The 25,907-nt window shown below is 41.4% G+C and overlaps 1 protein-coding gene across 4 annotated transcripts in view; it reads left to right on the top strand.

The window, feature by feature from the left end:
- Window positions 1–25,907, top strand: part of RluA-2 (RluA pseudouridine synthase 2) — a 64,131-nt gene that overhangs the window by 22,902 nt on the left and 15,322 nt on the right. For 2 of the 4 annotated variants that reach the window (XM_037427833.2, XM_037427835.2), the window contains exons 7-12: window positions 1,925–2,066; window positions 2,131–2,211; window positions 15,692–15,828; window positions 16,247–16,300; window positions 22,711–22,802; window positions 22,893–22,962. In XM_037427833.2, the coding sequence (XP_037283730.2) occupies window positions 1,925–2,066; window positions 2,131–2,211; window positions 15,692–15,828; window positions 16,247–16,300; window positions 22,711–22,802; window positions 22,893–22,962 (576 nt within the window). The remainder of the gene's footprint in view (window positions 1–1,924; window positions 2,067–2,130; window positions 2,212–15,691; window positions 15,829–16,246; window positions 16,301–22,710; window positions 22,803–22,892; window positions 22,963–25,907) is intronic. The other 2 variants (XM_037427834.2, XM_075877764.1) reach the window with 1 other exon arrangement.

Here is a 25,907-nt window from a genome sequence, read left to right as displayed (position 1 = left end):
TCGCCACTTGGTGTAACGCAAGCAAAGCCACATATAGCATGACCAGCTGTAGCATATTGAGCATACACTCTTGCCAAAAAGAAGCCTTCTTCCTCTTATTCTTCATTTGTCTGGATGACGACATTAACATGTCTTCTTCATCTTGTTCCTCGAGCACCTTGATGATGTTAGTAACGCAGGCAAAACCACCTTTAGCATAGCCAACTGTAGCATATTTAGCACACGCTCATGCCAAATAGAAGTAGTCTTCCTCTTGTGTTTCGAGCCCCTTGATGGTGATATCAAGTGTGGATATTACTACTATGGTTAGGGAAACACGAGAACACAAAAAATGTATAAAAATTGAAAGTTGAAGCAAGCGACAAGAGGAAAGAGAAAGAAGGGAAAATAGGAAGGAAAATAGAATCAAAGAAATGAAACACAGAAATAATTGGAAAAGAGAAGGAAGTGAGAAAGGGAAAGATGAAAAGAAACAAAGGAGGCTGTCTAGCTCTACAATTACCTCAGACTTGGCACCGTAGGGCAAAGTTGAATTTTTTATTTACAGACATCACCAGACAGCTCGTATTTTATTATGTGTTGTGTTCTCAAGGTGCAGTTGGCACTTGAGTAAAAGCAAGAGGGTCACATTGCAGCAGCCGCACTTCTGTATACCGATGTCATGTTGAGTTACTCCAGCTTGGATGCTAAAGGAATTAGCAGTTAGTCGTGCTTTGTAACATTCTAATTATTTGCTATAGCATTCATTTACTTCAATCTTTTGGCAACACTATTTCTTGTTGTTTTATCTTTTAATTGTTAAAGGGGTCGTGAAACATTCTCCAAAAATTTTCCCCAATGTGTGTATTCGATCTGGACTGTCCATTCAATGCCATACCTCGACTCGTTTCATCATCCGAGTTTATTTAATATCTATAAAAGCACTATTTTGATTCCCCACTCACATTCCCCTCAACTGTTCAGCTTATGTCACTTTAAGTCAGCCTCTGAAAAGTCTCTGTCATCGACAAAACTTGGCGACGCAGCGATGTTTGCTGAACCATAGTTGGCTGAGGTTTGTGGCATCACATAATCTCGATTGCGGTGCCACAAAACAGTCACAAACGTTATCACTTTGGTAAGTTGTGTGGCGCTGTCCGACAACACACGCGGTAGGCGTAGCAAGGACTAAGCCACCCACAACATGCCGTAAAACACAATCTAACGCAATCAGTAAGAAAAACACTGGGACCTTGCCTTGGGCGAGTGAAAGTAACATGTGACGGAGCCTGGTTATACTTAAAAGCGGAATCTAGCAGACCACTCGCTATACTTCTACGGTATACACAGCTCAAAGTGCAACAATTGCTGTTATTTTTCCTTTCCTAGGCTCATATAAATTTATCATTTTGGAACAAAAGATAGCTAATGCTCTGTTTATAACTTTACTTACCATGACGTTTCACTGACTTCACATGTTAGTGTCTATGGTTGTTGGTAGGGCCACTTGGTTGTTTAGGAGCCCAAGACAACTGCCATTTCAAATGGAATCATTAATTGTAGACTGCATATTGTGCCAAAGTATTTCAGAGTTGGCATGTTTAATTCTTATTGAAGCAGGGACAATTACAACTGGGAAGCTTAATTTTTGTTTCACGACCCCTTTAATCTGTGGAATTAGAGCAAAGTAATTTTTGAAGGACACTGAATCAAGATGTAAAACACCCCTTTGATTTTCCTTTTAGAGCATCATAGAGCATTGTTGCACAAATGTTTATTGGAGATTGTGCTTGAGGCTGAATCATGACAACTTCTTTTGTACACCAAGATTGGCAAACCTGAAACATGTGCAGATTGTAAATTGTATTCAAATGTTGGTCTATTTTCACTTGTTTACATTTCATTCAATGCCAGTTTTTCATTAATGATGATGTATTGGTCACAGCTGTACACAGGCTGGATAGGCTCACATCTGGATTGTTGCTTATGAGCCGTTCAGTGGAGAGAGCCCGGGAGCTGGAGAACGAGATTAAAGGCCGGCTGGTATCCAAGGAGTACCTGTGTCGAGTCGAAGGCTGCTTTCCAGAGTGAGTACTTTGCACATATGTTCTCTGTAGTATTGTTTCACAGTGCTAGTATTTGTTTTTTTAGCATGGAAATTAAATTAAAATTGCCGAGGACCTCATTCGATGTTCCCCGGACGATGGCCTCTGGAGTGGAGACCTTGTCCAGGCTAGTAATCTTTTACTGTATTAATGAAGTTTATTACCTACCTACCTTATGCAAATTCTGTTAAAGTATAGATATTTGTGGTGATTTCAGCATTGAATTTAGTGTAATATCTTCCCGTATGTTTAGTAGCTTTAAAATAGAACTGGCTGCAAAGCACACACTGCAGGCTTCCTGACCTCAAAAATGGTGATTGGTCAGAAAGAAAGAAATAATTACTACAGGTTTCGGAACACGAATTCTAATAGTTCCGTTTAGTAAAAGAAAGGTAGCACTATCTTCAGCCCATAAGGGAGCATGGCACAGCACCACAGGGGAAGGATAATGAAAGTAATAGAAGAGGGAAGATATAGGAGATTTTGGTTAGCTTGCTCAAGAAGGTGATGGTGTAAGAAGGGGCGAGTTTCAAGTTCTCTACCTCTAATGCCAGTGAGTTCTTCGGAAACCCACTGGGTGGCGGAAGGGTTAAGAAAAGAAAAATAGACAACCACCTGTTTGTAACACGAAGCCAGAAGAAAATCTGTATGGATTTCTCAGAAAGAAAAGCTTCTTAGTTGCAAAAAAATTCGTCCTGGTCTTGGGTTCAAACTCGGGACTTTGCAGGACAGTCACTCTACCAATAGGAGGATAGCAAAATGGCGCGGCGTCTCCTACAGTACTTCCTCTTCGAGGCCTGTCCCTTCGCTGCTTTGAGGTGCCCACTACGCAGTGTAATTGGGAAGGAACCACATGAAATTCTGCGATTCATTTGTTGCCACTTGTTCAGTGATTATAATCTTCTTCTTTTTTTATTTGCGAATGGATAGACGATATTTGGCACATTTCTGAGAATCAAGCGACAAGTGGAAATGGGCTAACACGAAGAATGGTAAAAAGCAGGTTTCAATGCAGCATGCGAATATGCTTTGAAACATGCAGTAATCTTTTAGAGAACCACCTCAATTTACTATTTTTGAGCACAAATGGTGACCCCTTCAAAATCACTTACACTTATGGGCACATGCTGCCGAATGTCAACATATGTTTGGTGACAACAGAAATACGCGTACTCTGTCAAATTGATGGAAACCACTGAGCAGGTAAGAGGCCTATGGGACAAAATGACTGCTTTATTAATAGTATCGCGGGACGTAAAACCATCAAAGTAGCTTTTGAAGCAATGAGAAGCGTAATATGGCGCCTTTATTGTGTCAGACTTGCAAGCGTAAAGTGCCGATAGGCTGTTGTGTGTGGATAATTTCGCATATATTGAAACAAATGTACGAGTGAGTGAGGGGACGAGATCTCTGGTTAAGAAGATAGAAAGGCGTAAGAAAGCCAGAAAACTACGAGCGCATTGGTGTCCTTGTAACACAAAAGCAAATAAATAATTTTACAGGAAAACATGGACGGATATTTTGTGATGCTATGATGTCTAGAAAATAATTTTATGTGACAAAATATGTGTGGTACCACCCTTTGCAGCGAAACAACAAGCACGTGTCCGGAGGTGCATGCCGCTTGAATGAAGAAATGACCGCTCGCACAATTATATAACTGTCTCATAGTGATTGCATCTGTTATTCAACTAAACTGCATAGCTCTTCAAAGTATTATGCAGCAATTTGTGAGAAGAGGGTACCGCGAGTGCTGAGTGCAACACACAGAAAGCGCCCCGCCGCGGTGGTCTAGTGGCTAAGGTACTCGGCTGCTGACCCGCAGGGCGCGGGTTCGAATCCCGGCTGCGGCGGCTGCATTTCCGATGGAGGCGGAAATGTTGTAGGCCCGTGTGCTCAGATTTGGGTGCACGTTAAAGAACCCCAGGTGGTCGAAATTTCCGGAGCCCTCCACTACGGCGTCTCTCATAATCATATAGTGGTTTTGGGACGTTAAACCCCACATATCAATCAATCAACACACAGAAAGCAACGGCACTGGCAAGAATGCCCGTACGGCGGCTCGGCATGTTAAACAGGAATTCGATGCACATGGGTACTGTAGCCCCCAATCCTTTGCATGAGCCATGATTTTGCTATCCATCTATTGAGCTATAACCAGGAAGCTAGAAATTGGCAGCGGGAGGGGGAATTGGTCGACAACTTTAAGCACATGGACACAATTGATTTGATTGATTGATATGTGGGGCTTAACGTCCCAAAACTACCATATGATTATGAGAGATGCCATAGTAGAGGGCTACAAAAATTTTGACCTCCTCGGGTTCTTTATTGTGCACCCAAATCTGAGCACACAGGCCTACAGCATTTCCACCTCCATCGAAAATGCAGCCGCTGCAGCCAAGATTTGATCCTTCCACCTGCGGGTCAGCAGCCGAGTACCTTAGCCACCAGACAACTGTGGCGGGGCACACATGGACACAAGTAATGCAGATGAGTTCTGCAAAAACCGACAAGGTGGCGGAAGTGTTAGGAAAAAGAAAATAGAGCAAGCTTCTTTCAATTACCCTTATGCGGTGAGGCTTATTGGCCAAAAGTATATTTTTCAAGCAAAGCTTGCAGACAAGTGTTTGCTTGTGAAAGCTACCCGATAAAGTAGTTTTCGACCACAAACCACAGTTCAGCTCGACTAAATTTGAAGATTTCTTTTAGGAATGTGGCATACACCATTGCTTTTCTTCTGTCCTCAAATCTCTTGTTTTTATGGCAGCCTATGAGCAACGTGAGATCCGTGGCGCCATGACAGACTACACATCTACTGCTGCACACCTAATGCCACAACAGGAGTCAAATGAGTCACACCTGCTGTTTTGCTACACAGATGACTCCCGCAAATGCGATTAAGCATTGTTTCATTATGGGGCATTTCATTTCATGAAAATCCACAGGTGATTAAACACCTATGTCAGGGTTTCACCCAAAAACAAGCATTTTCCAAGCCTTACACTGACTGCCGTCGTTGATCCTCGAGAGGACACTTTGCCACCTGCGACTATGTCCGCGTGATAAAGTAGTCAGCTCGCAAGAAAATATTTTCACACTTTTTAGAACCGAAGAAGATTATTGAGCAACAAGAGCCAGCCTCAGTTCTCTTCTCAAGCATGCACAAATCAAGCATGCACACCGCATAAGCACCTTTTTCATGCAGAGGTGCGGGCCGGTGATCATTCTTTTCTGCTAGTTTATACATTGTTCACGGGTACTATCATCTCGCTCCAAATGTAAAGCTAACAATGTTTTTATATTCGAGGGCTCTTTGCCAGCCAGCTGCAAGTAAACACTTTACAAAGTTTGCCAGAAGCCAGTCTAGCACGACAGAGGAGACCAAGTTTTAGCTACGTTACAATAAGTTATACATCAACAACTGGTGCTAGATCTATGATCATTTAACTAAGGGGCCCTGCAACACTTTTTGGGCATAGTCAAAAAACACTGCCAATCGGTAGTAGAGGCTCCCAAGAACACATGAGCCAAATATTATAGCACAACACGCTGCCTGCAATTCACAATAAATTATCAAAGTTGGCTATAAATTGCTTTCTCTTCTCTCGACAAATGATGAAGGAAGCTAAAAAATCACTCGTAGAAGGCCTTCTATCAGCCATTGGCTGATTTAAAGATGGCAAACTCGCTGCGAGAGGCCGCGACTTCTCCACATGGGCATGCGCGATCACACTGAAGAAGCCAAGTATTTTAAAAAAAGTGCTCCAGGTCACGTGGCGCGCAAGACGTTTTTTCTTTGCCCATGCCATTCCCTCCCCTCCCCCCTTGCTTAGCTTCCAGCGCTTTCGTCTCGATGAGAGAAGAGAGAATGCCATTGCAGCGTGCGACAAATCTTTGTCACTCAACTCGTACGAGATGAATTCTTGAAATTTTTGCGGCGTTGAATTAGTGAGGCAGTAAGCTCTTTTAGTGAATCCATTCCACGGTTACTTGTAAAAGTGTTTCAGGGCTCTTTTAATATGAATGGCTCATCTGCAGAAGCAGGTCAGATGGTCAGCCACACATGACTGTGAGCCACAATTTTCAAAGCATGCCTAGTCTGGTAAGGTGACAATATTCAAAGCAGCCAAAGAACTTCACAACATTTCTTTGAAACAGATGTTTACAAGCTTTACCAAAGGAACATTGTGATTACTTTTAGCCGACAGAAAATACTACAATTATTTAAACTGAGTGGCAAATAGAGCCTTCGAAATACTTGGTAACAGCTGACTGAAATATAGCAGCGACTACAGTATTCAAGGTGTTACTTTGTCTACAGCTTTTAAATAAAACTGATTCCTAAATAATAAGCAATTTTCATGATGAATTATCGTCATCATGAATTTGATAGTGAAAATAGTTGATTACTGACACTGGAGTTTTAAAAGGCCACTCACCATGGTTGACAATTTCGAGCTGACAAGAGCAATGCGTAGATGGGATGTTCACTATCATGTTTGCCGAAATTCGAAACGCTATGCACCGCGGAAATGGGTCACATTTCAGGATGAACGCTGCTCCCCTTTCCTTTCGTGGGCGCATGCCCAGAGAATGAGGGCATGATGTGCACATATGAATTGCCCTACGTACAGAACAGTGCAGTGACGTTGGTCCTCTATGTAGACAACTGTGCTCTGACATTGCCAACAAAGGCACGTGACATGACGAAAATTATTTAACACGGCATGCATAGTTTACGTAATTTCTTGCTTGAAGAGATTAATAAAACTAGAGATAAATAATGAGACACAATAAGGGAATATGCCCATCTGTTTTCCACCTTTTTCCCGTGAATTGCAACGAGATGCAGGGCTAATTTGCCTGCGTGTGTTTGTGTCCACGTGGTTAACGCATCAAGCAAATGCCTATCCAGGAAAAGAAATTAATGCTCCTGCGCGTTCGAGCGCTCATTGTACTCATCTATTTTACCGCATCTAAGCCAGCGTTTTCAAACCATCCTGCAGAAACAGGCAGTAGACCACAAAATAACGCTGGTCAACAAAACAACGCCGCTCGCGAGCTTGGTGGTTGGGCTTGTTCGGGCACATCATGCTAACGTGACCTCTTGGTCAGATGCCAGGGAGGGTAGGGAACAGATTTGTCTTGTGAAGGCTAAGCGGAGGAGCGGCAAGGCTTTTGAGCTCGCCTTCTCTCATCCTCATTTCACACCGCTTCAAAAAAAAAAAAAAGTTTTCTCCGCTTGTAGTGAACCAATTGAAAAAGTTTTTGTTGCATAATGCTCCTCATCAGACACACAACATTTTCCGTGGTCTAAATACAATTTGTTATGGGGCCTGGTGAAGGGCCCTTTAAAGTGGCAGTTCCACTGTCGCCATCTTGCCAGTAATGCCGAAAACGACACCAGACGCCACCACTTAGTCAGCAATAGAAGGATAACGCTTCGTAGGTCAAACACCACTAACACCACTTTTGCTGGCGTGCCTAGGAGGGGGGAAACATGCTTTCATGGTTCGGAGAAATGAGGCATTCAGCAGCGGCTTTTTTCTTTCTCCCCGTCAACAAAACCCGTATCTCTCTCTCTAAAATCCATGCTCACCTGTTCGCATTTGCTGCGGCACTCTGCATTTCACGTGAGGAACAATGGTGCTGCAGACCGCTGAAGTTTACTTTTGGTTAGCAGGCTGTCGATCAGTTCTTCCTCACTGGCCAGCTGCTCTGACACTTGGTGGAGGAATGCGCGGCTGGCTGACAAACTCTCCCGCGGAAGCCACGTCTCAATCAAACCATGCGACATCCTTCGGTGTACATGTGTAATCCTCTGCTGTCGCTTACTCCTGCCTCATTCAATGCTGGCTACCGTTCACTTGAGATATTGTCCTGCCTACGACATCGCATAGAAGTCGGTAGTATTGACTAAATAAATAAATAAATATTCTTGAGCTAGACAGCGGGCCATCATAAAAAAATCACGTTTTCATTTTGGTTTCGACCACTCTCTATCACGCCGCTAACATACATATACGAATACACACATATACATACATAAACGAATACACACGTACATATTCATGCACAGTTTTTGTCTACGGTAACATGTTCGCTTCCTATACTTTGCTCTCTCCTTCCCTGCATCAAGAAACACAGTCAAAACACAGCGCATAAATGCCCCTCCTTCCCGTCATCATGAAGCAACTGGCTTATTGAGGCTGCTCTCCACTAAAAAAAGAAAAAGAAATGACCCTAGCACTGCCTTACTATTCCTGCCGCAAAGTACCTTTCTTAGAGAAGTTCATGCTAATTCGCTTCGTTATTACTGACTGATATTTACAAGAACCAACGCTGTGTTTATGCAGTTATCAACTCAATAAATACAATTCGGTTCTGTGGTTTATTGAAACCAATTATGTATACGCACAGCCGGCTTCAAGTTTTTGCGAACGGCCGCGTCCTGTTGGAGCGAGTTTGATCAACCTATGGGGAACGCCGTCATGGGGTATCCCTGAATACTTGGAGTGCTAGAACATATACATATGGGCGTCTGCGTTTCACTGCAATGGTAATGCACCTGTTGTACTTGAGAATAAAACCCGCCTCCTCCAGCTAAAGAGTGCAACGCATGACGTTCTAAGGTATACCAACACATGGCTGGTTGGAGCGGGCGTATCTTGCCAAATTTTCACTTGCAGCCTAACCTATCAAGTTTAGAGCACAGCAAGCACAGTTGACAGTGATGAGTTACTCTCACGAGATGCTCTCTTGCGGCACCGTAGTTCGACTGGCCCACATTGGATTGACGCGGAGGTTGTGTATATTTGTTGAGGAGTTTGGTTCGTACCGATGACAGAAAGGAACTCAGCATGTAAAAAACTGTTTTTGTGTTATTCCTTTATGTGTGGCTTGTCTTGTATTTATGCTGTTTATTGCACGTGACGTCTCAGACAGGTTTTCTGCGCTGGGTACATGAAGATGGCAGCCACAATAACTTCATCGCATTTGAGAGTGCCAGTGTAAAGGATGGCAGAATCGTTCACCCCTCGCATTCTTTGGTGCTATGCCCGCTTCCTTCTGTTCGCCAGCCGCATCAAGGGAGGACAAAAGAAAATTGGAGGCACACTGACACTAATCAGATGTCACTGTTACTTGCTCTGTGCAGTTGAGCAGGAGTTCACGCTGCATCTCAGCTAGCTAGTACCTGAATATAGTGACCACAGTCACGTCAATTGTAAGTTATGTGATTCATACCAACAAGCCCAGCCAACCACACTTTTTGAAAACTGCACTTTTTTTCAAAAAACAAAAATAAAAATTGAGGTGTTATTCAAAACATACTTCACCACGCACGTCTACTCACTTCACTTGTATCCACATGCACTTCCAGCGTTTATGCCTTCTTTTTTCTGTCGTTGATCATTCCTCGCGCATTCAAAATATAGCCCTAGTAGGGCTGCAAACAAACGCCCACACGCACAAGGGACATTCCAGAAATATATATATTTTTTTTCACCTGACGACTCTCGCCCCAACCTTTCAAAGAATTCAGAATTGCACACCTGCTTTCTCGCTCAGTTCAGTTCAGTTCAGTTTATTTCCTTAAAGGCCCCGTTTATAGGGGTGTTACATAAGGGGCGGGGACAACATGTAATGGGTAAATCCAAATAAAAAGAAAAACCAATAGAACTTTGGAAAAAGAGGAGAAAGTAAAAGAAAGAAATGTTGATATACTGGTAAAACGAGAACACGCACTAAGTAATTAATTTGGTAGCATTAAAAGAAACAACGTGATGTGGCATTATAACGTAATACTCATTGAAAATCTTGCACAAAAATAATACTACAAATAAATACAACAATAACAAACAATGAACACTGTAGAAAAAAATACTCGCGTTAAGTACAATCAATGGCAACTAATTTGGTAAAACAGAAGACACAGCAGCATAGAACATGTGACGGTTATTTGTAGATACAACATGGTGCGGAAGGGCAATCCACTCTGACGCTGTACGAGAAAAAAATGAAGTAGAGAAGGTAGTAGTGTGTGTGCGCGGTTTTGAAACCTGTAGCGGGTGACCAGTGCGTTGCGATATTCTTGATGGTGGGGTGATGTACGGCATGCGGTTAAGTGAACTGTAAAAAAAACTTATAAAAAAAAAGACCAAGGCTGGATATCGTACGACGGTGTATGAGGGATTGTAGTTTAAATTTTTCTTTTAGGGCGGATATGCCTACGTCATATGAGTAGGATGAATGAATGACTCTTGCTGCGCGATTTTGAAGAGACTCAAGTGCGTTGATAAGGTATTTTTGATATGGGTCCCAGATTGGTGAAGCATATTCAACTTTAGGCCTGATTAGTGTTATGTACGCTAGTAATCTTACGTCGCGTGGGGCATGACGTAAGTGGCACCTCAAGAAGCCGAGTGATTGGTTCGCCGATCACAGAATGCTATTTATATGTGTGCCCCAGTTCAAATGAAAGTAAGCCTCCTAGGTACTTGAATGATGGGACTGTTTCAATGAGACTATTGGCTATCATGTAAGGAGAAGTAATGGGGCTGTGACTACAGGTAAATGATATATGTTTGCATTTTTTTGGATTGAGAGTCATTAGCCACCGGGTACACCAAGACTGCACTTGGTTAAGATTTTGCTGTAATGTATCTGCTTCAGTAATATTGTTAATGGTATGATAAATCACGCAGTCGTCTGCGAACATACGGATTTTACAAGTGACATGAAGGGGTAAGTCATTGATATATACCAGAAAAAGGAGTGGGCCAAGAACAGACCCCTGGGAAACACCTGAAGTAACCGGAAGTGGGACGGAGGACTGATCACTGATGTTGATGAATTGCGAACAGTTGACTAAGAACGCTTCAAGCCATTTTAATACTTTGGAGTTTAGGTTTAAGAAGGAAAGTTTCTGTAACAAGTGTCGGTGAGAAACCTTGTCAAAAGCTTTTTCATAGTCGAGGAAGATAGCGTCAGTTTGTCCGTTACAGTCAAGATTCGTATGAAGGTCGTGAATGAAAAGAGCTATCTGCGTTTTGCAAGAAAGGCCCTTGCGGAATCCATGTTGTGCAGGATGAAAGAAATGATTGGCATCCAAATGGTCCATAATGAGTGAGTAAATGACGTGCTTCATGATTTTACTTGGCAGACTCGTGAGGGAAATGGGGCGATAATTTAGCGGGTGAAGCCTCTTACTTGCTTTGTAGATGGGAATGACTTTTCCCACTTTCCAGTCGTGAGGCATGCAACCTACTGAAAGCGACTGAGCAAACAACAGACACAAAAATGACGAGGATATATCTTTAGTGTTTCTTAACAGTTTTGAGTTAATACCATCGATACCGGCACAGGAGGAAAGTTTTAGGTTATCAATCACATTGGATACCATCTACGCTGAACGTAATGGCCGGCATACTGGATACTATGTTGCTAGACAGTAAAGGCAGAGGAGCACTAGTATCCTTAGTAAAAACTGAGACGAAGGCATTGTTAAAAGTTTTGGTGCAGTCAGTATCAGACATAGTGTTCCCCGAATCATCAGCAAGTGTTAAGGCGCTAACATGACTTGGGTTTATTACTTGCCAGAATTTCTTTGGGTTTTCTCTAAGTATTTTGGGCAAGTCATTGTTAAAAAAAGCATGCTTGGCATCACGAACAGCAGATAGATACATTTTTTTCGGCAGAATAATATTTTTTCCAAGCGTTAGCATTCGTACCCTGTTTAGCAGCTCGGAAAAGTCTTTTCTTCTTATTTTCTAAACGTTTTAAGTGATTCGTGAACCATGGCATCTGCCGATTCTCACGGAAGGTAATTTTCAGTATATTTTTCTCTGCTAATTGAATTATTTTACTTTTAAAGAGCACCCAGTTATTATCAATAGATTGCTCGTGAAATTGAGACACAAAGTTAGGTAAAAAGGCAGCTAATTCGTCATTAATGGCTTGGAAGTTTCCTCTATCGCATAGGCTGATTGTTTTGCTACATTTTGCACGTGGTGGTGCGGAAAATAAAAATGTGGCGTGAAGAACTTTGTGGTCACTGATAGGAGGAAGAAAGGTTAAAGATGATAAGCTGTCTGGGTGATTAGTTAGTATAAGGTCTAAGACGTTCGCACAGTCACGCGAAACACGTGTTGGTTTGAAAACAAGCATTGAAAGATTAAAGCTCTTCCTCTAAGGGGAGGCAAGAAGAAAAAACGGGTTCAAAGGAGCGGGCGGTCGGGGGCTAGTGTGATGGGGACATAAGGGGTGCATGATTTCAAGTTATAAAACTTTGTCTTTTGAGGTAAAATGTTTTTACACGCCACCCTCAAGAAGGCGAGTAGGTTTTCGATGCACTGCTTTCGTTCTGTACATCTAGATGGTGCCAGACAAAGATTTTCGTTGTAATGGTGAAAGTAAGGTAGATTTCTCAGTAATTATGTAGCATTTGTGGATGATTTATGTGTGTACCTATATAGGGAGACGGGAACTATTGTATGGTAAGCTATACATGCTGAAATATGAACACAGTTAAAAAATTATTGAGGTTTTGGTGGCATTAGAGGCATGATAAATTCGGACAATTCAGGAGCTCCGTTTCTCATTTCTACTAGCTTTATTGAAAAACGCTGTGTTGAGGAAATTGATGAGGTTCACTAGTTCTTCGTGCAAAATCAGCCGCCGAACTTTGGTATTTTTCCACAAAAATGGGCAGAGATGGGTCCTAGTATGGAGAAAATTGCCAAATTCGAATCACTATAAATAAAAAACCAGAGTGCATAAAAGAGCGAAAAACACACAGATAGGGAATGTTGTTTTCTTTGTACGTCCAGAAAATGAACCTCCTCTAGCGAGTAGTGAACGGCCAGTCTACAGGTAAAGTTACTAAATTTGACTGTTTTCAAAAGACAACCAACAATAAAGTAGAAGTCCTACATAAATTTGCTATGTTGAGGAAATAGATAAATATGTTCTGAATGCGCTGTGCAAGAAACAGTGCTGTAACTGTAGCAGCTTTTTCAGAAAATGGTTACTAGTGAGGCATAGTCAGCCCAAACTTTGTAAATAGTGCGTTAATAGCACTTATTCTTGCCTTGCCATCCCCAAACGGTAGCGATTCATTTGATTTTATTAGACATATTTGAAAAGTGCAAAAGTCAAGCTTTTCAATGATTTATAATTCAACTATACAAAACAAGGAAAATAGCTGCCGCATCAGATAAGTCGCAAAAACGTTGTGTTCGGGCCGCCGGAGTGAGAACGCCGCCTCAAGAAAGATGCCTTCATCCTCTGATCATTACGGTGCCAATAGTGCTGTAAGGATATGGCCTACATGCATCTAGGTAATTGCATGTTAAAAGCAAAAAAGTGGCCCCTCGCCGTTCCCACGTTCCTTTTCTTTGAGCATTTTTGTCATAGCTGATTATTCGAAAACTATATGAAAAAATATTTGGAATGTCAGGTATATACTGTTCAATTTTATATCACATCAAATAAACACTATTCAATTTCCTATTTGAAATTGTTAAATATTTGCTCGCTCCTAATAATAATTATAACATAGTATACCAAGACTAGCAATAATGTGTTAATTTGCTCTGTACTGCCTTCTCATTTTTGCCAGTAGATAAAATTGTATAACCCATTGACATAACACTTGTATTTTGAATGGTTTTGGCCTTGAGAGAATCAATAAAAACAAAGATAAATAAACATTTACAAATTTCAAGTGATACACCCAGAAGTTGCGAAGAAGTTGACAAGTAATTGACCTGGTATTCTGGATTGGTCTTTACCCTTATCTGACAAGCCTCTTCAACGTTGTGCATTTCCTGCGAGTGAACATCATGCTGACTGTTCCATCTACATCACGCAAGAGATTGTGGCACAAGGCGACAGTACATTAAGTACACAGCCGTCTTCACTGATGGGCAATATGACCAGACAACCATCACGGAAGAGGGCATAATTGAATATGACTTCGTTGAATCTCTGGGACTATTTTCTGTTCTAGTGATAGGATTCCCCCCTCCCCCCAGCTGGGCAAATGTATATGATTGAAGATGAGGACGGGTGTATGGTGGCATTAAATAAGGAAGATGATGTTCATGCAATAGATGCATAGGTTTTTGTGTTTAAATGAAGATGATGTTCATGCAATAGATGCATAGGTTTTTGTGTTCAACATACAGCAGGTATGACCCCCACTACAAGTCTCCACTGTTCACAGTCAGGAGTGCTGTTAATAACTGTAACAGTGGCTCTTCCATTAAATATCCACATTTCCTTGAGAACCTTGCATGCGATATAACTCTATGATTATTGTGTGTGCACTAAAATATGGAAAAAAAAAAGATTCAGCCAGCTTCGTTTGGCAGACACTGCTGAAACAGTGAATCTGGTGGCGTGCAGTGGGGTTGAATGAAGTTCGAATCATGTGGCATGAAGTTGGCGACTGAAGTGGGAGTAGTGACAGGAGCAGTAGTGGTGAATTTGGGAGTGGTGGGAGGAGTGGCACATACAGTGGAATCTGCCGACTTTGTGTGCCTAAATACATGTATGATTTATGACTATCCCCAGGCATGAAAACGTCTGCCAAGAACAGCTTTGCTGCTAAAAAAAAAATCCTGAACAAGTTTAGACATAAATGTTTTCTATTCAAAGCGTGTGCTGAAAATCAAAAGGCTGTAACCATGCCATAGCATCTCTGATTTTTTATTTGTCATGCCATTGCTGGCAGTATGCGTAATGGTGTCAAGTGTAAGTCAACTTCACATTCAAGTTAACCTGAAATTATGTAAATAATATGGTAGTCACACACCAGTGAAAGCATAGACATATCTTCATCATCATCAAAATATGTTCATCACTAAGCTAAATTTATGGCACAATTCTATCTTATATATTGGACTGGTCTTAGTTCCAGGAACTACTAAGTGGGTGGCCACTAGTGCAATAAGTTATCCTGTTTTCGCCATGTTTCAGTATAATTTTTGTCAATATCACTAGGCAGAATTGAGAAAAATATTCAATTAAATTTGCATCATACTTCAATGCTTGAATTTTCTTCACAACGGAATTTCTGAAATTCATAAAGCCCTAGTACATGTCTTTCCACTTAGACTTGCACAATGAGGCACAATGGTGTACCTCATTATGAGCAAAATAATCAGCATCCCTCAGCATTTTACTACAGTTGAACCCCTTTATAAGAGGCATGCTCCAGGCAGCAATTCTTGTCTTTTACACAAGATGTCTCTTTTAAGCAGGGTACCTGGTATGCATTTTACAAATTAACCCATATATTACTTTGGGCACACTGGTGTCTCTTATACCCATTTGTTAATTATATCAGTGTCTCTTGTAAAGGGGTTCGACTGTATTATGATCCTGTAGATTGTTAATATTGTTGCACTTTTCTCATCCCTAAAAATTATTCTTCAGAATGATTTTTTAGCTCTTACAATTATTGCTTAGTTATCTCCTCAATTTTGTGTGTGTTGGTTTTTCTGCTAGCTTACAGCTGTAAAATGTTTCCCTTCCAATTTGCCAGATTTTAAGTTTTAAGCAATGTTCTTAGTGGTATTTCATTTTGAAATGTTCTGCAGTGACACAGTGATCTGTTGTGAGCCAATCGAGGTCATCTCTCACAAGATCGGAGTCTGCGGTGTGAGCGCCCATGGGAAGGAGTGCAAGACAGAGTTCAAGAAGCTTAGCTACAATGGGAAGTCCAGTGTTTTGCTGTGTAAGTTGATGAGTTATTGTTGCACTTGATGTGTTTAGTGCTGTATTTGCAACAAGGCTTGGAAGACATTCCTCAAGGTTTTGATTAGTGCCTTATTTTGCTCAATTTTACACGGATGTAATGATGTTGCTAGGGTGAGCCTTTGCTTGCTATGGTCTAATTTCCATTCTTTAGGCCTCTAATTTTTTTATTCAGTGATGTTCATTATAATTTTCTACAGTAAAATCTTATATAAAGGATTGTACAGAGTGTTTTGTCTGCAATGCTGACATGTTGGTTGTGATTAGTTATTGGAAATCTTACTGTGTTAACTGTGCAAGGTTTGTGTTTTGGCTCACAGTCAGATATTGTGGTGTTCTACGGTGCTCATGTGTAATTGTTCTGCTTTAGTGAAAGTAAATCTTTTTCTCTGCTTCAGGCAAGCCACACACCGGCCGCATGCATCAAATCCGTGTGCACCTCCAGTTTTTAGGTGAGTACATACTTTTACAGGCTGGCTATTCTTAAAGGAGTACAACACAAAATTTTGAAGGCAAGATAACTTGTAAAATAGATTTGTGTGAAAAGAACGCGCTATCTACAAAGTATCTATGGCAAATATAGCCACAACATATTCAAAACCAATATTAAATTGTGTGCCATGCTAGGCATGCAAAACGGAGCACCTTGTGACGTTTACATCAACTTTGCTTGAGTGAAACTAACCATGCTTGGTTCCCCATCTCTCAACACTTTCTTATTTCCCTCTTTTTTCAGTGTCCTTGCGTATTCGTGTATGCAAACAAAATAGTAATAATAATAATAACAATAATAATAATAATAACAGAATAATGCTTTCTGAATCTAAAACTGAGGCTAGACACTATGAAAATGCCTACAAATTATTGAACAATGTATGCTCAAGCGAGCAAGGTTTCCAGCCATGATAAGTGGGTCATTAGCCAATTAATGCAACAAAAAACAAGATATAAAATCCTTGCGTTGGTTTAAAGGGGCCCTGAAACACTTTTAAGTAACCATGAAATGAATGCACTAAAAGAGTTTATTGCCCCACGAATTCAACAGCGCAAAAATTTTAAGAATCCGTCCATTGCGAGTGGAGTTAGGAAGATTCGTCGTATGCTGCAATTGCATTCTTTCTTCTCTAGTCCTGACGAAAGCACTGGAAGCTAAGCAGGGAGAGATGGCAGGGGCAAAAAAAAATGTTATCCGCGCCTTATGACCTTAAGCACTTTTTTCTCTTTTTTTTTCTTCGAATGCGCGGCTTTTTCAATGTAATCGTGCGCGCACACGTGTATAAGTCGTGGCCTCCCGCGGCGATGTCTGTAACGACTGAGCGCGCCATGTTCAAATCAGCCAATGGCTGATAGATGGGCTTTCTACGAGTGATTTTTTAACGTCTTCAGTCATTTGTCGAGAGAAGAGAAAGCAATTCTTAGCTGACTATGATAATTTATTTTGAATTCCAGGCTGCGTGCTGTGCTAAAATATTTGGCTCATGTCTTGTTGGGAGCCTTTACTACCGATCAGCAGCGTTTTCTGACCAGGCGCAAAAAGTGTTGCAGGGCCCCTTCAATGTTATACAAGTTTGAGTTGTCGAACTTTGCCGAGAAATGGTAATTGCACTGAGAAATTGGGAAGTGCATTTGGTGCATGAAGTGATAATAAAAATGATGAACAAAATGAAGACAATGAACAGTTACAAAAAAGAGAGTATGAACTTCCAGTGAAAATTTTTTCAGGATAAACAGCAGGGTGCCACTTGGCCAATGCAATCTAAAGTAGTCATGCCAGCTGATGTGGCTGATAGTGGGTGGCCGCTGTGAAGATGCATCCATGAGAAACACGTGTTACTATGACTCACATGAGAAAGAACAGAAAAATTATGAAAAGACAAACCACTCATCTCTCAGCTTCAGACAACATGACACTGAACGGTATTTAGGGTATCACAATTCTGTTATTTGCTGTGTACGAATGCCTGACAGAACTTGTGAGATGCGAGTAAGGTGCCAATTTCTGGAGAGCCATTAACTTGCAATGGGTATGCCGCTGTCTGGTGTGGGACCAAAGCAAGATGACAACAACGCAGTCAATCAAGTATGCTGCGTGTTGGCGGTAGCCATGTGTACCTGAGCTTGTTTTTGCCTGGATTTCTGGCTGCGGAAAGCCTACCGTTTCTTGTACTCGCCCTAGACATTCCTCGTTGCATTACATCTCTCCACTATAACTGAGGAGGTGAAAATCAAGCATGCTCTTGCATCTAAGGTGACACTTTTCATGTACTGCTTACGCGAAATCTCACCATGATTGCTATACTTGTCTCAATGTGTTAGAGTTCTGATAAGTTGTGTAGTCAGTGCGCGGTCATCTTATATGGCACCCGGCACGCTATATCAAGCTTGCAGCAAGCTGCCCACCATTCCAATCAACAGCCGCTGCTATCTATAATCAATGACCTTTATCAGTGCACAGGTACCTCGTCAGCATCTCATGCACGAGCCTGCCCAGTCTTTGTGGACCTCCAACATTTTATTTAGACTCAGGTTGCTGAGGCCATTTATTCTATGCACCAACAGCCACCTGTCACTAAGTTGCCCACCTATGCTGCCTTTGCAGCTCAGCCTTCTTGACATCTTGCGCGAGTGCTCCACCTGCGACGCTGAACCATGTCTTGCCAACAACCATTAATGCTTTGCTGTTTAGCTTTTTGAGACTTTTGGCTCTGTTTTTCCACCGCCGAGATACACGGTGAATGCTGGTATATAAGCCCGTATGCTCCACCTGTGGTGGTACTGAACGTGTTTTCCGCCACTGTGAAAGATGTCCGCCTTCTTCATTTGATATAGTGGGCAGGCTTGTTTGCCACCAAGGTACACCCCTGACGATCAAACACCCTATTCCAAACACCGTTCACCCTCTCTGTGAAGAGACTCACTGTCACACATGTGTAGTCGACCTACTACAGAAGAGGGAAACTCATTGCTGCATTTGTAAAGTAAGAGCTGCACAGGAATCGAACTGCTTGAGGCCTCCGTCTATTTCGCTGCCATACATTGAATGTCGATGTTGAAGAAACTTCTCCGCCAGCACTTATTGACATGCAGGCCACCGTTTCCGTAATCTTCAGGAGCCTATGCCACAAGACAAAGAATGGCGGCAACATCACTCTTGGGACTAATGCTCCTCATTGCCAACTCGCAGTACATTGCCCTTTCAGCTTGACCACAATGCTTTATGCGAATTTTTAAGCGACAGAGGCCGTTCTTACCTGTTTGATACTTTGCAAGCCTTGCTCGCTCGGTGCAAAATTGTTCATTTCTTGACAACAGCATATTGTCTGCGTGCAAACAAATGGCCCAACTTGCTTTCTCGGTGCTGACAGTGTACATCGCATTGGGCCAGACCAGTTGAAACGTCATCCTTCTTTTTGTTGCATATGCATACGATACTATACTTACAATCACAGGATTCTCACTGTTCTTTTCAACTGTATGTATCTGAGCCATCATATTATGGCAATAAAATGGGACAATCTTTCAGATGTTTATGTCCAAGGCGCATGCACTTTAGGGAGACATTTGTAAGCACTGCAAAAATGGCAAGCTGCATGCATCTCACCGTATTTATGTGTGCCAACATGAATGCAATCATGCAAGCAGCGTATGTCTCACACTTTTCATTGGAAAGCAAAAAAAAATCTCAGATGCTTCTGTGGTGCCACAGGGATGCTGGTGCACTGCCATCACAACCACAACGCATGAATAACACGAAAACTTTTTTAGAAGTGGCTATTAGAGTTTACCAAAATATTGAGCAATTTATCAGAAAGGTGGTACTCATCGTAGATAATTCTATTTTTCAGCACTCCATGCCTAAACTGTCAAGCAGAAAAGCTTTTTACCTACCATCAAATATGACGGCAGGTTTCCAGCTCGTGGCTGGATGCATGTGATAGAAAGCAGTATGGCAATCAGTGGTTTTTATACTAACTTTGTGTATCTCCCTTCTAATCACACCACCGGCTCTCCCAAATGCGCACTGTAATATCCCCCTTTCCGTGGAAAAGCCAACCTCTTGTGAGGGACAGCCAACTGGTTTAGACTTTCACGACTGCTTGATTGATGTACAAAGTGTTTTTTCTTTTATGAACTACTTTATTGAAGCGTTTTTTTTGCCAAGAAATATTTCAATACAAAGAATAATTTGATATGTGGGTCAATCCATGCCAACTGTTCTAGCCTTGGCACTCAACCATCTGCGATTTGCTTGAAAAAAAATTCAGGACTATCTACCTGAAGAAAGTGCACCCCCAAAACTTTTCTCATAAAAAAAAAAATTAGTACCGCAAGCCTCATGTAAATTTTTCGGACAGCTCGAAACCATGCCTAGTAAAACACCTTGTAAGAAAATTTGTTCTTCCGAAATTAGGTCAAGACAAGTCTTCACTGTTAGAACAATGGTAGCCTTCTTACTTAAAATAAGTTTTATGGAACTTCACGCTTTCGTGGGTTTTTATGCAGCCTTGAACACAGAGAATATGGTCCTTATTAGGGATTTTTTTTATAGAGTCACAACGTAAATGTGATTGTAGACTAAGAATAGTTTCAAGCATATGTAGTGCGAAATAAAATGCACAGGTGGTATCAAAGTTGCAAAAATATTTATTTTTGGACTTAATTGGTCATAAATTCAACATTGAGGTGGTCCTAGTAAAATTATCCCAATAGCAGATTTACTAGTGACCTTCATTGGCTTCTCACTGAAAAGTTTTATTAAACTAGTCTTTGTTTTAAGTGACAAAAATATTTTATAATTTGTGTGTTGCCGCTCTCTGTGTATGCCCGAATCCATACATCGTAGCAATACGTCCTGGCGATAAGTACAAGCTGCATGAACGTGCATATAATCTAGACAATATAATCAACTTTGTCAATGCTCACTTAAATTATTTACGAGCTAGTATTAGTCTGAGTCAACAAGAAAGGTGAGATATACTAGGCTGCATTTAATAACCACATGCAGCTCTCTGCTGGCAGCCTGCGTAGTATGCTTATGCAGCATCAGGAAGTGCTACTCGTGTGTGCAATACACCGTTATCTATATGCTAACATTTGGAAGTAGGAAGAGCACTATGATTAAGAAAATGATCTATATAAAAAAATTGGCTCGCTTTATGGGTAAGTTGCAATTAAGACCAACATAATCATATGCTGTAGACTCTCCATAAATGTAATCTCTTAAATGGATCTGCTGCTTAATCAGACCAACAGCTGTCTCTCACACGATTGGTTTCGTACCTGTAATTTTCAGCCTTATTGATCTCTCAGTAAACGGAGCTCCTGTTAAATGGAACACATCTGGTCCCTTGAGCTTCCATTTGTAATTGTGTAATTGACCAAATTGCACCAGTGACCATATGTTGGTGCATAACTAAAACTTAGCAGCCGTGCAGCACATATTTTTTTACTTCAATGGATCCTTTACTTGATGATGTTCATATTACTTTTTTTTACCGTATAGGTAACGATGTGCTGCACACATCACTACCACTTCTCGGTGCTGAGTAAGCACTCTACGCAGGCTGCCAGCAGATAGGTGCATCGGGTTAAATGCAGTCTAGTAGGTTTCGTGTTTCTTATTGACTCAGGATAAAACTAGCTAGCAAATAATTTGAATAAGCACGAACAAAGTTGATTATGTTGTCTATATAATATCCACATCTTTGCTGCTTATACTTACCGCTAGGACGCGTTGCCACAATGTACAAACATGTGAAAACACAGAGCGGTAACTCACAAATTCAAAAATATTTTTGCTTAAAACAAAGAACAATTTGATAAAACTTTCTGAGTGAGTAGCCAATGAAGGTTGCTAGTAAATCTGCTATTGGGCGTATTTTTACTAGGACCGACAAAAAATAAGCGTTCGTCACGGGTGCAAGGCACTGTTGACGAAGTCAGAATGAGCCCCAATCAAAGGGAGCCGATGGACGGAAAAGAAATGCTTGCTTACTCCATGTAGTCCCCGGAAAGGTCTCTCTCACTCCCGACGTGTGCACCGAAACGTCCCGAGAGACTTCGCGCACGGCGCCACAGTCGACATCCACTACCGGGTGAGAGGGGTTAAACGTCACTCTTCGCTCTCCCAGTGCGCCAGACCACGGAGGAAGGGGTTATGACGGGACATGAGAATGGAGAAAAAGGCGGCAAAGCCCGCGCAAAGGTGGCGGGCTAGTCTCGATTCCCACAAAGTAAAAAATCTACCATTGTTCTAAAGGTAAAAATTTGTCTTGACCTGCAATAATACGGAAAGACGGGCTAGTTGGTACTGCTGCATAATTGAAGTTTTTGCGCACACACACAAGGACACAGAAGAAGGGAACACAAGGATCTGCGCTGGTCCTTGTGTTCCCTTCTTCTGTGTCCTTGTGTGTGTGCGCAAAAACTTCAATTATGTCTTGACCTAGTTTAAGAAAAACGTATTTTTTGACAACGTGCTTTACGAGCCATGGTTTCAAGCTTTCTAAAAATATTCACATGAGGCTTGTAGTACTTGAAAAATTTTCTTGCAAATAATGTTTTAGGGTCCACTTTTAGAGAGTCTTGAATTTTTTTCAAGCAAGTTGCAGATGGTTGAACGCCAAGGCTGGGATAGTTGGCATGAAATTACCCATATCCAAATTCGATATATATGTGCATTCTGCTGTATGAATAAAAGCTCATATTATCAGAGAAATAAAATGATAGTAGGCCAACACTTGCTTGTTATTTATTGCTGGGGCCCTGGCACATTAAGGACTAACGAAAGTTCAGAACATAAATACGCACATGTGATTACACTTTTCTTATATTAATTTGTTTCGCTTTTTTTTGCTTTCAGGTTACCCAATCGTTAATGATCCACTCTACAATGACACAGTTTTTGGGTCTCAGAAAGCTAAAGGTGGCATTACAGAGAAAACAAAAGAACAGGTATTGCCAGTAAACATTCATGTGCAGATTAATAGTACTTTTTGGATTATATTTTCTGGCCCTTCGTGATGCTGTGTGATGTGATTTCAGTTGGTGGAGGACCTTCTGGAAGTACATAATCTTAAAAAATGGCTGGGTCCCGAAATGGACTTGACTCCAGGTAAAAAAAAAAAGTTATTGATCTTTAATAGTATAAGTTTACATGTTAAAAATTCAGAAAATTGGCTATAATACAAAGCATGTCTTCCGGTAACGCGCAAGATACAGCTTCCACTAGCAAGGCACAGTAGTATTATGTACAATTTAGAACGTTTATCAGGCTGATTCTTTGCAGTAGTAAGAAAACACCTTGGAGGAGCAAGACATAACACAGCTCTTTTGTGACTGTTACACGAGAGTAGAGGTGGAGCACACTTCTGCTTATGACAGAGAAAAGCGTGTTTTTTTTTTGGGGGGGGTAGAACATAAAACATTCGTACAATCAGGATTCTAGTCTTGAGAACACTTACGATTTTGTAGCTTTGACACTGCCTTTAGTTAAACATAAAGTATAGGTTATGGTGATTGGTTGTTAGGTATTGTTCCATTAAGTTGAGTTCTGCACTGTGTACATTGAAGTACTCGGCACATGTGCGTTCAATGTCACACCTCTGTTTTATGCACTAAAATTTCGTTGATATGAATTCAAATGGAGCACGCAAAATATTCATATCGTGAATTCGTATGCACCAAAAAAACAAGTTAAAGCTGATCATGAAGATGAACGAGAACTTTATTGTTGTCAACTACCTAAAAGTCCATGATGTTCTTTTTAACTTTTCTGTTTTCACTGCCTCTCAATAAAGTGCCGCAGTTTCCTCACTCAGGCCGCTGGTGCTATAGTTCACAGTTGGCATCAAAGAGAGCATAAGCGGCAAAACTTATTGAAAATTCACGTGCTTTGCCGCTTAAGTGATTGTAAAACTTTGCCGCAAAGTCAATGCGAAAAAAAATCATTGCAAGAGAATTCACACTCAAGAATTGAAGCGAAAGCGCCAGAGTGACAGCAAAATCACGTCCCCGTCCGTTGAAAATGTTGACATTCATTCTGCCCCTTGTATACATGCCAACGCTGCCAATTTCGCCACATGAGAATTTATTCCTGAACATTAAAATCTCCACCGAGTTCTAGTTATGCATGCAAAGCACTGACAAGAAACAACTTACACCTTTGAAAACATTGTTTTGGGAGATATTTTAGAACAAACGATTCGAGCAGATGCAGTGGCACTGGCGGTGACGGATTCAGCCAGCAGTGCAAAAAAGAGACACATTAGGGTGTGCCGACTCTATTCTGCTGCCCCTTCTTCTTCTTCCAGTGTTCGCAGCGATTGTAATCAAAACGCGTCTTTTTCAAAGCCGTGAGCCTTGTCGTGCTACGCGGGTAGTTTACCATTGCGCTGATGCGAGCCACTGCACCTGCTGACGCCTTGGCCGTCATTTTGAATGTACGGCTGGTTGTTTACATCATGTGGTTCGAGAGCTAGTGAAGCCAGTGTAAGCAAACAGTAGCAGAAAAGTGATTCGCTATCGCGTGGCGCGAAATTGGTCTCGGACCGATTTTTTCGCGTCGGCCTTGCGGCATCGTTTTCCAGTCACAATTCTGGCGGTGAAGCGAGGGGAATTCCGGTGAGTTTTGTTTAAGGCCAAGTGTAAACAGGCCTTCCTGCCACAGACAAGACGCGCTGCACCGCTTGCGTGCAGTGGTCAATCGTGCGGTTGTATCATCCGTGGTTGCTGGAGAAACCATTCGTATAAGGCTGAATCATGGCGTGTTTTATATAATGTAGTCCATTTGATGCAACTTTAAAATTCGTATCATCAAGATTCTACTGTAGCTGGTATTTGCACAAGTGAGGTGTGTATTGTGCAGACGGCCACATTTAAGTCATTGTGGGATCACAAGCATGTCTCAGCTAAACAAGTGAGCTTTCAGAATTAAACCAAAGAAGCGCATAATGAGGTAAAGGTCTGTGGTTAAATAAATATGAAAAGAGAAGGCCATCTTTGTTGCGAAGGTAAAGTGCTGCACCATTTGTGCCACACTGTGCCTGCTATTGTCTGCCGTGCCATGTTGCTCTAAAACACATTGTTGCCCTGAAATTGCTCCAAAGCGGCTTTCATGTGCCACTCTTATCCGCAAAGTGGCGCACTAATGCGTGCCCCTGCCAGAAATAAAATATGTCAAAAGTGTTCTTCTAGCCTAGACATCTGCTCCTAAATTAACTTGTGTTGTGCTAAAGCTCACTCTTTGCAGCACTAAAGTTGCTTCAAAGCAGTAGCCCCCCCCCCCCCTCCCCAATCTGCTCCAAGAATCTGAAGGTCGCTTCCACCTCTGCTGTAGGCATAATATCTTGGTTGCAGCATGTACGTAAATGCTGGAACTATGCAAAAATTTCAAATACTGTAAAAATAAACTTTTTGGGCTACAATTTTAAGGGCACACTACTGTGAAGCAATTAATACATTTAGATTGATAAATGTTACACTGAAAATTTCAATTCCATGAACTTCACTGTTATGGCATTAATAATGAAAGAGAAAACTAAGGTCAATGTCTCATTCTAAATTTTGTGCCGAAGTCTTTGTGCGTGGAGTCATGAATTTCAAAGTGCATTTATCATATTTTGGTGACATTGGCCCAATAAACTTTCCTGAATCTTGGTATGTTAAGTCTCTGGGCCCCTGAGATGACTGTGTACTTCATTTTCACTAATTAGAAACTCCGTAGGTCCTAGTAGATGCTGTCGAAATTTCTGATGCCGTGGTGATTCATACGGGAACTTCTTGGCATTGCCACTCACATTTTCTTTTTGCGTATTCAAACACTTACCAAGTATCTTGTCATGGTAATGCATGGTAATTTTGGTATTGCAAAATAGTGATTTAATAACATAAAAAAACTATTCTCTATTTAGTGTCCCTTTATTGAAAGAAAAATTTTAATTGCTTAGAGACGTAAATCGGGACGTCTCGAGGGGCTAGTTGGTTCATTCTTTGCTCATGTTCATACTGACGTCTACTCACATTCATGAGTACTCACTCACGTTCATACTCACGTCTACT

Source organism: Rhipicephalus microplus, chromosome X (genome assembly GCF_043290135.1).
Source record: "Rhipicephalus microplus isolate Deutch F79 chromosome X, USDA_Rmic, whole genome shotgun sequence".
NCBI classification, from domain to species: Eukaryota; Metazoa; Arthropoda; class Arachnida; order Ixodida; family Ixodidae; genus Rhipicephalus; species Rhipicephalus microplus.
The sequence above is the reverse complement of the archived record's forward strand: the minus strand, read 5'-3'. Positions and strand labels throughout refer to the sequence as shown.